The sequence below is a fragment of the Canis lupus genome, chromosome 1 (genome assembly GCF_011100685.1).
Source record: "Canis lupus familiaris isolate Mischka breed German Shepherd chromosome 1, alternate assembly UU_Cfam_GSD_1.0, whole genome shotgun sequence".
Taxonomy (NCBI): Eukaryota; Metazoa; Chordata; class Mammalia; order Carnivora; family Canidae; genus Canis; species Canis lupus.
The window spans coordinates 41,759,794-41,772,089 of NC_049222.1; the positions used below are offsets into that span (position 1 = coordinate 41,759,794).

At 40.3% G+C, this 12,296-nt stretch overlaps 1 protein-coding gene across 1 annotated transcript in view; it reads left to right on the forward strand.

Moving 5' to 3' along the window:
* MTHFD1L (methylenetetrahydrofolate dehydrogenase (NADP+ dependent) 1 like) overlaps nucleotides 1–12,296 on the forward strand; it is a 187,050-nt gene that overhangs the window by 42,724 nt on the left and 132,030 nt on the right. The window contains exons 12-13 of the mRNA XM_038526323.1: nucleotides 6,929–7,065; nucleotides 8,508–8,554. Coding sequence (XP_038382251.1) covers nucleotides 6,929–7,065; nucleotides 8,508–8,554 — 184 coding nt within the window. The remainder of the gene's footprint in view (nucleotides 1–6,928; nucleotides 7,066–8,507; nucleotides 8,555–12,296) is intronic.

Sequence of the window (12,296 nt, forward strand, 5' to 3'; positions counted from 1 at the left end):
AGGCTTAAGACACAAAAATCTGTTTATTAACAAGCAGAGACATTTCTTCTAACTGGACTTGACTCTTGGTTAACTATCTTTATATATTTAATTATTCATGTAAATGCCTAGCTTCTTTTTCTGGTTTTAAAAGCCTTACACACTCATAAAGCTATTCTAAAATGCAGAAAACTATAAACAAGAAAGTAAAATATCCCAAATCCTACCACCCAGAGGAGGGAGCTGTTAACCTTTGAGACCATCTTGTCTTTCATAAATGACATCATCTTCCAAGTGCTGTTCTGTTCTTCACCAGTATGTTGCATACCTACCTCACTGCATCTGAGTCAGTACAGAGCTGGGTTATCATTTTGTTTGACTGCATATCATTCCGCTGCTCACATCCTAGGTTCTGGGGGCAGGGGCAGTAAAAATGCCTGAGATGTGGGTGGATTCCATTTCATCCATCTTTCCAGACTGTAACACACTGGGTGGCTCAGTGGCTGACAGTTCGTCGTGCTTTTAATTCTTCAAGTATATTCAGGCCAAAAAATGATTTGAAAATATCATAAGGATGTTCCACATTTATTTAACCAACTCTCTGTTGATGGGCACTTAAATTGCTTCCCATTTTTGGACACTATCAACAGTGCTAAGATTAACAGCCTTGAGCATGCTCATTTGTGCACTTGTCCAAAGACCTCCTTAGGAAAAATCCCTAGAGGTTTTAAATCTACAAGTAAAGATCAAATACAATCTGTATCACCTCTTTAATAGCCAAATTTCTTCATATTTCTTTCTCTCCCTACCTCCCCTCCTCTGTCACTCTTTTGTAAAGATAGACAACTAGGGCTTTCAGAGTCGCTTGGTGGCTGTGGTTTCAAAGAATTCATACTTTGTTGCGTGTGGCTTAAACCTCCTCCAGGCTTCCAGGCTCAGTACAGTTGGACTCCCCGTCTTACTAGGGTCCTTTCCAACTTAGGACCCCACCCCTAATGTCTCTGTAACTGAGCTACAGGGATGCTCTGTGCTGAGAAGAGAGTTGGCCTCGCTACAGGCACCCTCTGGGCCAGATCCATGAAAGGAGCCAGCTGACTTGGGGAGTTGGTTGGGGGACTCCTGGGTCCCAGGGTTTGAAGCACACATGGAGTGTAGTATTGCTTTTCTGGAATGTGCTTAATACAAGTTTTGTTTTGTTTTGTTTTGTTTTTTCAGAAATAAACTCTTGGACATTTAGAACTTCAAAAGTAAATTTAGTATTTTATCCACAAATTTGTTTCCTTTTTTCCAGGCTCTAAGTGATCTTGGTAGGTGGATTTGCTGGTTTTCTCACCCTGCTTAACATGGGAAGACGTAAGGAAAACTCAGGAGGGTGGGTTCTCAGGATACCAAGGAAGACTCAAGCAGTAATGTTCCATATGGAGTGGCTGTGATTTACTCTTATGGGTGCTTGTTATTACTGGAAAAAAAAAAAAAAACACAGTCTACACGTGGCCCTGCCCTAAGTTGGGAATGCAGAAATGATACTTTAAACCAAAAACTCTGATGGTGTTGTTATCAGATTCCTAACTTGAATTCATACTGTCAAGGGCTGGCCTCCAGCCACATGCTGGAGAGTGACAGCTAGTCTGTCCTAGGATTATAGCTGTGTGTTGGTCCATGCCCATAGAACATTGCTGCTTGCCCCACCCTGTCTCTTTCTTTGCCAGCATTTGTATATGCATCTGAGCTGAAGAAGCCAGGTTGTCATTGTCAATAGAAATGAAAGGAAACCTGAATTCTCAAGTACAGATTTAACCCCAAGAGAAACAATTCTTTCTCTGAAATGGTGGTATATGTTCCTTACAAAACAAAGATCTATGAAGAACAAAAATTAAATTGTGTTCCATTCAACTGCATTGAAAAAAATGCTGTGAGGGTAGGATTTCGAGACATACCTGTGTCTGTAGGAAAACTTGAAGAGTTTTAGAAAATATATACCACACTGTGTAACCCACACAAACAACTGTGTGAGTTTACGTGTGTAAACTACCTTTTAAAATCTAACCTTTTAATAGCTGGATGTTTGAGATCAGTTTAAAACACCAGACAATCATTTTATTTAAATCTAAAATGAAGGGGCGCCTGGGTGGCTCAGTGGTTGAGTATCTGCCTTCAGCTCAGGTTGTGATTCTGGGGTTCTGGGATTGAGTCCCACATCAGGGTCCCTGCAGGGAGCCTGCTTTTCCCTCTGCCTATGTCTCTACCTCTCTTTCCGTGTCTGTTGTGAATAAATAAATAAAATATTTTTAAAAATCTAAAATGAAAAGTTCATTTGCAATAAAGACCACCTCCATAGTTTTACATTTGGCCACATTAGTTATTGAAAGTGACAATTGACAAACCATTACACATGCTGTCCCTACTTCTTCAGAAACAGAAAGGACCCCTCCATTACATGGGAAATTATTTCCTTTTCTGAAAGAATTTTTTTTTTTTTATTCTGGAACTTATACTGGCTTACAGAATAAAAATTTAACATAATGAAAAACAAAAAGGAGAAAATGAAATCTCATTACTGAGAAGTGTTAAAACATTTTTTATATCTCCTTCCAGGATTTTCTCTATATGTATCCTTTTTACACATTGAGATCATGCTATAAATACCATTTTGTGTCCTGCTTTTGTTTCTGAATGCTGTAACATGAGTGTTTCCCCATGCTTTAGCAGAATTCAGATACTCAAGTCTTCAAGAAACCTAAACAATATATTTGTGGTTGTACATTTGAACTTAAGCATAAACGTGATTTAAATGTGTCAACAGTAGAATTAAAATATAAAACAATGGGATTTTTAAAAATCTTCTGTTAATAACCCAAATGCAGAACAGATTAATTCGTTTTAAAGGCTATTCTTCAAACTTTAGAATTTCTCAATCCATCAGAATCATCTGTATTCCATCAGCTACACATCGCGTGGTATTTACACCTATACATCACTGTATTTGCTTTGCCTGATGAAATGAAAAGTATTGGGAATTGTTCAGGGAAATCTGCCAAAAGAATCTTAGGGGCTCTTGAGTTTTACATATTTTCCCAGTTACACTAATGAAAAGGAATTTGTTTGAGAACTTGCCGTGGAGTGCAGCTGTAGGGCATTGAATGTGTGTGCAGGCTCCCATCTCCACTGGCCCTTTACCGATTTCTGTGCAGAAATTTTTAGAGCTGCTCTGAATTGCTCAGACAGCAGTTAAAAACAAAGCCCAAATTTATCTGTGAACAGACTGAATATCACATTAAAGAATAATTAAAATCATGCACATCACTTTCTTATACATGTAGAATGCCAAATACCTCATTTGATTTTTTTTTTCCTTTTAATATTCCAAACCATTCCTTTGGTACATGTAAAAATAACCTTTACTGACTTTTTAAAGATTTTGCTTTTCTGCTTTGGGTAACTATTTAAATATCTGTGAGTTTTTTGCTATTTGCACAACCTGAAGAATAAAACAAAGGTATTTAGAAGAGACCACTACTGGCTGGGCCTTTGAACTGTTCACATCAGTCAAATGTGATGGGAAACACAACCCAGTGGACTATAGAATTTGTTGTCAGGAATAAAAGCCTTTAAAAACTTTCCAGTGAGGAAGATGCCTGGGATGAGTGATCGATATATTCATATGCTGCTTGAGCATGGTAGGTTTGGAGCGCATGGTTAGAGCCATGACTCATGACAATAATACTGTTCTTGACTCAGATTTTGAGAACCATGCACAGTTTTGCCACTACAACCTGCATAAGCAATCTCTTTGACCTTGGAGTAAATGGTACACTTCTTTAAGCATGTGTCTAAACTGTCACAGAGTACAATAAATTGTACTATAGTCAGCAGTACACATATTTGTCTTAGAAAAGGCATCTTTGCTTTGTCAAGCATTCTTTTTGCTCATATGTGCCTCGAAATGCACTGAGAATGGGTGTTCTTCACCTCAGTGAGCTTGTGGACTGGTTAGGCAGGGCAGCTGTGTCACAAAGCTTGTAATGATACCCTCTAAAAAGTTACGTAATACATACATATAGGGGCTCTGGGTGGCTCAGTTGGTTAAGCATCTGCCTTTGGCTCAGGTCATGATCCCGGCATCCTGGAATAGAACCCCACATCAGACTCCCGGCTGGGCAGAGTCTGCTTCTCCCTCTGTCCCTCCCCCTTCTCATGCTTTCTGTCTCTCAAATAAATAAATAAAATCTTTAAAAAAAAAAAAGTGATACTTTGGGGTACAGAGTGGAGGAGATAGAGCTGCAGGGAGATGTTAAGGGAGAGAGCTAAAAACCATAGTTCCCTCTCCATAAACTCTAAGCTCTTAACCAAAAAAAAAAAAAAAAAAAAAACAGAAATTAGGTTAACGTTGTGCTCATTGTTTTCTGAGTCAACTCAGAATTTTGGGGTCAGAGTTAAGGAGAATGGCACTACAGTTAAACCTAAGTCTGATATCAAGTGTAGGAATGAAGTAAAATACAATTTTTATTGTAGCTCTCCTTTTATTGCTCCCAATAAATACTTCCTGCTTTTTTTATTTTCCTGAATTGTATTAGTTGGCAGAAAGCTGAGCAGTCCTGTGTTTCTAATTAAGAATTGGATGGTTAGCTGAAGTTTTGAGGAGGTCATCTCTGGGCGTGTCTGCTTTGGGCTGTCTCCAGCAGCTATGTTAGCACATCCTTGGGAATGAAAATGTAATTCTTCATGTGACATGCTGAAGTAAACCACCTATTCCTTTGCAAACAGTAAATGGTTGGTACAGTACTTAATCCACCCTATCTTTGATACCACATTTTTTTTCTCAGGCTATCATAAGATCGTGATGCCTGTGGTTTACCAACTGCTTTTATTCCTGCTGTGCTAAGGAAAGAGAAAGTTGACTCAAAGCGTAAACACTTTCTTGTAACTGAGTCTTCACATTGACCAACTGTCAAGTGGTTTGAGGAGTTTGATGTTTGCTTCACCTGGCATGTTTAGGTTGGTGCACCAGCTGCCTACGGGTGCCCTTGTTGCTCTGTGTAGTGATGCAGGGCCCTCACCCCGCAGCGGGTGTCTCTGGGCCATGTGACTCTGTGCGCACTTCCTTGGTTCCCTTCAGAGACTCCCGTGGCACACCCCTGCCTCATCATCGTGTTCTCTTTTCTGCTCCTTCTGAATTTTCTTTTGCTTTCTTCTGACTGTTCTTTAAGAGAACATGTTCTGGACCATTCTGTCCTTAATCCCTCTTTGTCCTGTGTTTCCCCTCACTGAGTCATCCTTCCTATTCCCATGCTTTAATTTGCTAATTAGTGGTTAACAGCAGTTACAATTTCTATCCATAGAAATAACCTAGAGAAACCGGGTGGCTTGCCTGGTTTTGATATCCAGATCTGCTTACTAATTGTGTGGCCCCGGGTGAGTTACTGAGATTTCTTATGCCTCAGTTTCCTCATCAATCAAATGAGGGTAACAACCTAAAAAATGTGAAGAACAGAGCCTCACATATTAACTATGCCAAACCCACCCTCAATTTTATTTGGCTAACATTTATTCATTTGCCAGGTCACAGCTTAGGTGTTAACTTCCTCTATGAAGACTTCCCTGATACTCCAAATCTAATCAGATCCTCCTACCATGTGCTCTCATAAGACAGTCTCATTGCCAACTTTCTGAAATACATGTTTTTCACTTTCATTTCAATTGCCAGTTGATCTGTCCATATCTCCCATCATCCATAAGCTCTGGGAAGGCAGAGATGGGATCCAACTTGGTCATCATTGTGTCCTCAGGATCTAGTGGCCTGACACATAGTAGTACTTAATAAATATTTCTTGAAAGAAAGATTGATTGTATTGCTGTGGCGGTCTGAGGTAGTTGGGGATGATGATATATCTAAGGGCTTTACTTCCTTATAGTTATACCACTAGGTTTTATAGGTCAGAAAACTCTGATTATGAGTTTTGTTGTGATTGAGAATGCTGTACAACCTGACTCACACCATCTAACTCATTGGAGACCAAGTTGTAAACCAAAATGACAGTTTTTAAATCTTATAACAGTGGCTAGAGCATGCTAAAGAATAGTTGTATGGGTCCTTACTTGGGAACATCACAAACACCCATTCTTTTACTTAATGCTGTGATGGTGTAACTATTATGTGATGCTTGATTTTGTAGGGTGTTGTAGTCAACAAGCCCCTCCAGAGCAGTTTTGATCTTACTGTGCTGAGGAGTGTTGGACTAAATCTTTCCCAATATTTGAGGAGCTATTATATGAGAAGGGATTGAGTTTAGTATTTTGACTCTATGAGATCGGAGCTACAGGAATGCAGACATCTCTTCTTTAGGACAAAAAACTCTCTCACTGTAAACATTATCTGGAAATGAATGGGCTATCCTAGAATGGGCCTCCATCATTGATTGTGTTGAAACTAAAAGGAAAAAAAAAGAAACATGGTGGGGACAAGCCCTGAGTGCTAATATCTAGAAGGAAATGAATGAGTGGGGATGATGGGATGCCTTGCAATCCTGAGACTCTGGCCACAGATCACTGAGTAGGCCTTGTGACCACATGGTGCCCCCCAGTAAATGGCCCTAGCAGGATGAATGCCAAATCACCCATCAGGAAGAAATTACATGTCTTCATTATTTAAACCATTTGATGGGTAATTCTATGACATTTTGTGAAGCTGATAATGCTATTACCACTGAGTAACTTTTCTTTTTTGGTCTCTTGCTGAAGGTGTGTCTGTATTTTGGCTTTAGATTAAGCGTGGCCTGTGTGATGTGGGTAGACAATAAAGATCCATGAAAATTGAAATACTAAGTGAACTTGGGGATGGCGTGTTCTCTACCATATCCTCTGATTTGGTTCTGGCACCTTAGATTGATTTGCATAGGTTGTTTGGGAAATGTTATTAAATTCTCACTTTTTTTTTCTTCCCCCAAACCAGGATCACACCCACCCCTCTTGGTGAAGGGAAAAGCACAGTGACAGTTGGGCTCGTGCAGGCATTGACTGCACACCTGAATATCAACTCCTTTGCCTGTCTCAGGCAGCCTTCTCAGGGACCAACTTTTGGAGTTAAAGGTACTCGATGTAACAACTGGTACATTTTTCAGAGCAAAACTTTGGGCAGAGAAGTTTTGTAAGAATATTATCAACAGATCGGGAGCTAAAACCTATCGGAGGAACTGGTATATTTCATCACTATGCCCCCCTCCCACACTCAATATGTCGTGCTTACCCCACAGCGGTCCTCCCACAGAGGGAGCTGCGGTGGGGATTTCAGCCAAGCCTGCCAGGAAGCCCATTTCCCTGGGTCCCTGGAGCAGTCATGGACCCGAGCTCACCCTTCCAGCCTTAGGCAGAAATCTTCCAGCCCATCAGCACCTTTTTTGCCAAGCCATTTTGCGATTCTTCCATTCGTATTGGTGTCTTACCATTCCTGCCCCAGAGAAAGGTTTTCCCCTCTACACAGTAAGAGAGCTTTTCCATTGGGCCCTAGGGCTCATCCCGATTTCACTGTCAGACCTGCAGAGCTTTAGAAACTGACCAGCTATGGACCGAGATGTGAAATTTCTGTCTGTCTTTGCTGGGCTGCCATCTGGCAATTTCACATTCACTATTCTTTCTCCACTGATTTATCATGAGGTTGTTCTTCAGCTCACATTACAATAGCATTTATTGCTGCAATTACTATTGGTTCTTGGCACTTTGTGGTATTTAGCGGTATTATATTTATGTTACTGTCACAGATGTTAATAAGTCCTAGCTCATTAAGTACTGGTAACTCATAGAATGTCATATATTATGCAGTGCAATGAACACAAAATTCGGAAAAAGAAGACTGCGGTTTTATTCGTGGCTGTGTTCCACCACTGTGTGACCTTTAACCAGTTGTAACCTCTCTGAGCCGCATCTGTGAAAGTGCAAAATGGTTTATAGTATCTGGCTTCCTGAGTTGTGAGGACCAAATGAGATAGCATATAAAAAAATATGGTACACTGTAAAATGATAGGACACAGAAGGTATCACTATTGTTTTAAGGAAGAGAAATCTTTTTAATGTACTGACTTCACTATTCTGAAGGATAGCATAACAAATTGTAACTATTGTCTAAAATCAATTGTCCAAATTTTACAATGTCTTAGTTCAGAGTTCACCAGATGGATTTTTTTTGAACAAAGTTTTCTGATACTTAAAGCATGTGCAATTTAGATAACACAGAGCCGCACAGATCGAATAATAAATTAATAAAATAATCCCATATGTGCTGTAATGACATTTGCTATATTATTTTACCTTTTTTTAAATCAAGAAACTGAAGTCCTTAAATTGCATCTTTGGACAAAATAGACTTTTTTCCCTCCTTTATTTTGCTTTGATAGATAGTTTTTTACTGCCTGTTGTTTCATCTTGGGGATGCATGCCTTCCTGCTAGGTTTGGGGAGCCGTATCCCTAGGGCCTTGTTCATCCTGTGTAGCTGTACTTGGTGAATGATTTCAAATGTGCCTGCTCTGTTGTTTAGGAGGAGCTGCGGGTGGCGGATATGCCCAGGTCATCCCCATGGAGGAGGTAAGGACTCAGTGAAAAACATGTCATGTGTCACTGTTTTTCCTTCCTGGAACCTTTTTTCTGTGCCTCATAAACACGGGCCCACAGTCCTTTATCCTCAATCCCAAAGTCCTAAAGGCTCTGAAAACCATAAATGTTTACATGACTTACAGTGGCGAGACCTGATGGTTATGAGCTATGTAATGTCTCTGCCATTTGGTGTAAATGTTCACATATTTTGCTGTAGATTTGATTAATGGATATGGACTTAGACCCTGCTTGGGGTGTGGTATTAAAAACTTAGAGGTATATCATTCTGTGTTTCTAAATTACCAAAAATCCTGAACCCCAAACCCCCACATAGCTCCAAGGCTTCCGGATGAGAGAGTGGGACAGGCTGTGTCCCAATCAATCATCAGTTATACTGCCCAGTTCAGGGAGGCTTGGACTCCCCCTTAGGCAAAGTGAGACTCCAAATGAAATAGTTCCAAAGAGAAATGGGCAAAAGGGGCCAAAGGTGTCACTTTTTAGTTCTCCAAGAACTCCTACCCTCTGCATAACCATCCGGTTTTGCCCTGCATCTGATTACCTGCCCAGGTCTCATCACTTCTGCTCTCTGCATCAGCCCTTTGGTTCTAGTCCCAAGAAATCTTCCCCAAACCCAAGTTGAGCTTGTTCCTTTCCTGTCTGGTGTCTTTCAGGAGTTACCCTGTCACTCTGTGTGCCACAGTGTCACATGACAGGTCCTCATGTGCTTCTCCTGTTCCCCCCTCCCCCCGCCTGCCTCACTGTCTGAGGTCCCCATGGGCCACCCTCCCTTTCAGCATCCTGTCAGACTCCCTGCAGACTCTGGCCTGGTCATCGTTTCTTGATTCCGAGACTGGGAGCATTCTCCCTTCCTGTTCTGCCCTCCCTGCTGCAGCCAGTCCTGTAGGTTTTGTTCCACCACCCCTGGTCCCCTCATCTCCTGTTTTTCTCATTCAGTTCTGGAGGCTGTGGTGAGTTAGAGGCTGTAGTCCCAGCACTCAACACGGTGTCCAGCACACACTGTTTGTTGGTTTGGTTGAATGAATAGGAAATGTGTTTACCTATGAAGACCTGAGTATCAGGGAAGCTATAGGGAAAATTTGGATACTATTCAAGTATTAGGGGTGGGGAGAGAATGAATAGTGCGAGGCATTGCTGAAAAAACAGCCCCAAGCCTCCCATCAGAACAGGGGTGAGTAATATTCACAAGCCAGGAAGAACTAGAGCCAGGAGGCCAGGTTGGGGATACGGAGTACAAAGAACATGCCCAGGGGAATGGCTCAGGAATTTCTGCGCAAATAGTCAAAGGGCATTGGTGTCCTGCTGTCATATGGCATCAGCTGCATGGCTCAGACTTGGGGCAAACTTAAGGCATATGATAGTTGTAAGTGCCTTATGATTGTTAAGTAAGCCAAAAACAATCAGGCAGTGTGTTCCTTGAATTAGAAGACCTCCCATATCTTCTTCATCTCTCTATCCCCAGCTCTGAGCACAATGCCCGACACTCAGACCGTGTTTGTTGACTAAGTGCATGAATTGACAATGTGTCTGAAAGAAACATAATAAATAATCATGGGAAAATGTTTGAATAAGTTCCAGATGGGTTGAAGAATTGAAAGTGAAAATACCAAGACTTGAAGGGTGAGATGGAGCCAGAGTTATACAGAATGGGGGGAAATATTCCAGGTAGTAGGACCTGCTCGGGGCAGTGCTGAGGCAGGAAGAGGTTTAGTATCTTCTGGGAACAAGAGGCCACCAACATGTGTCAGTGGGTGACCAGAGGTGAAGCTAGTGAAGTCTAGAAATGGCCAGGGGTTAGCTCTTTCAGGCTGTGAAGTTCATGGCCAACACCCTGGATATTATTTGACTATCATCGATGGTCCACCATTGAAGGGATCTTGACAAAGTAATAATATGATGTAAATTGAATTTTATAAGAATTCTCAGGCTTCTGAGCGGAGAATAGATGCCTAGAAGTCCAGAGTGGATGCTAACAGTCTAGTAAGGAAGCCCAGGGGAAAGATGGTGCTGTGGCCCAGCATGGTGGTAGTGAGGATGGAATCGGGGGATGACAGTGATATAAGATGTGTTTGCAGAATTGGATGTGGGGTGAGAAAAGGGGATGATATCCAGGATAGTGGGCCGAGCAACTCTAGAGTCATGTATTGAAATAGAGGATAGGGCCTGGGACACCTGAGTGGCTCAGATCTTGATCTCAGGATCGTGAGTTCCAGCCCCACATTTAAAAAAAGAAGGTGGATCAGAAATGGAAGATGAGGGGAATAATGGCCATGAGGTAGAAGGTGTGGTGGCAAAGGCATTGTGGTCAGAAGAAGAGAGGCCTGTTTGGGGCCCGTGGACACCCCAGTGGGTATCAGATAGGCAGCAGGAAAGAAAAACAATCTAGTTATAACATGGGAAGGATTCAATAGAAACATCAGAAAAGAAATATTAACTAACCAATGATTATTTTCATTAATAATCAAATTAATCTACATTAAAACTATCAGTTATTTAACTTGTCAAACTGACAGATTTGGATATTTTTTTAAGTAGTAATAATAACACTAAATTTTAGCAGTGAGACATTGAAATACATTTTTATATACTGCTGGGAAGTATATGTTGGTAAAACTTTCCTGAAAGGCAAGTTAAAATATAAATGCCTTAAAAACAGTATCATACCTTCTGGCCCAAATAAATCTATTTTTAGTTTATCCTAAGCAAAAACTGGCTGTGTATGAAAAGTTTTAATTTTTAAACTATTTTCACACAGCTTGTAGCATTAAAAAAAATGGGGGGGGCGATCTTAAATATCTAATAATAGGATATCACACAGAGTATATTTTGAAGACTATTTATTGATGTAAAAATGCTAGTAATATTAACACTAAGTATAAAAGCTAAGATGTACAGGTGCCTGGGTGGCTCCCAGTCTGTTGAGTATCCATCTCTTGATCTCAGCTCATGTTTTGATCTCATGGTTGTGAATTCAAGTGCTATCTTGGGCTCCACACTAGGGGGTTATGATCTTGATATTAAAAACTATAAATTTTATAAAATATACATACATAATTCATATTTTCTACTGGTCATATATTTTAGGTTATAAAATGAGGTTTTAACTGATCAGCTGGTGTTTGGGGGTGGTACTTCAAACCTTTCAAAAAGCAATTTGGTGGTATTATCAAGATCCTTTAATCCAGGAACCACACTGCTGGAAATCTATGGCTTATTAGCAACTTATTGAAAAAAATTACTTACGTGTAATCTTTATAATTGTAGCCTTCTTTGCAAAGATGAAATTTTGGAAGCAATTTAAATATGTAGACATAGGAGACTGAAAACTTTTGGTACATCTACTCCACTATACAGACCCTGTGAACTGTAACTACATATGAAAAAGACTATTACATTAAAATACATAGTAAGAAGTTCCTTAAATGAAATGTTACTGAATGAAAAGTATTATAAGTATGCTGAGTCTACAAATAATAAATATGCATGCACATAAGACTAGAAGGAAAATAACAGAATAGGGTTTTGAGGGTGATGAATTTTTTTACTTCTCGGACTTTGTCTTATTTTATATTATTATATTGTTGCTGCTTATTTTATTTCCTGCCTGGTTTTAAAGTATAGTTGATATGATACTATTTTCTAAATCATAAAAAGAATGTGTGGAAAATAAGGAGATCAATCATTAAGTCCATCAGAGTGTCTCGCCCTTAATCCA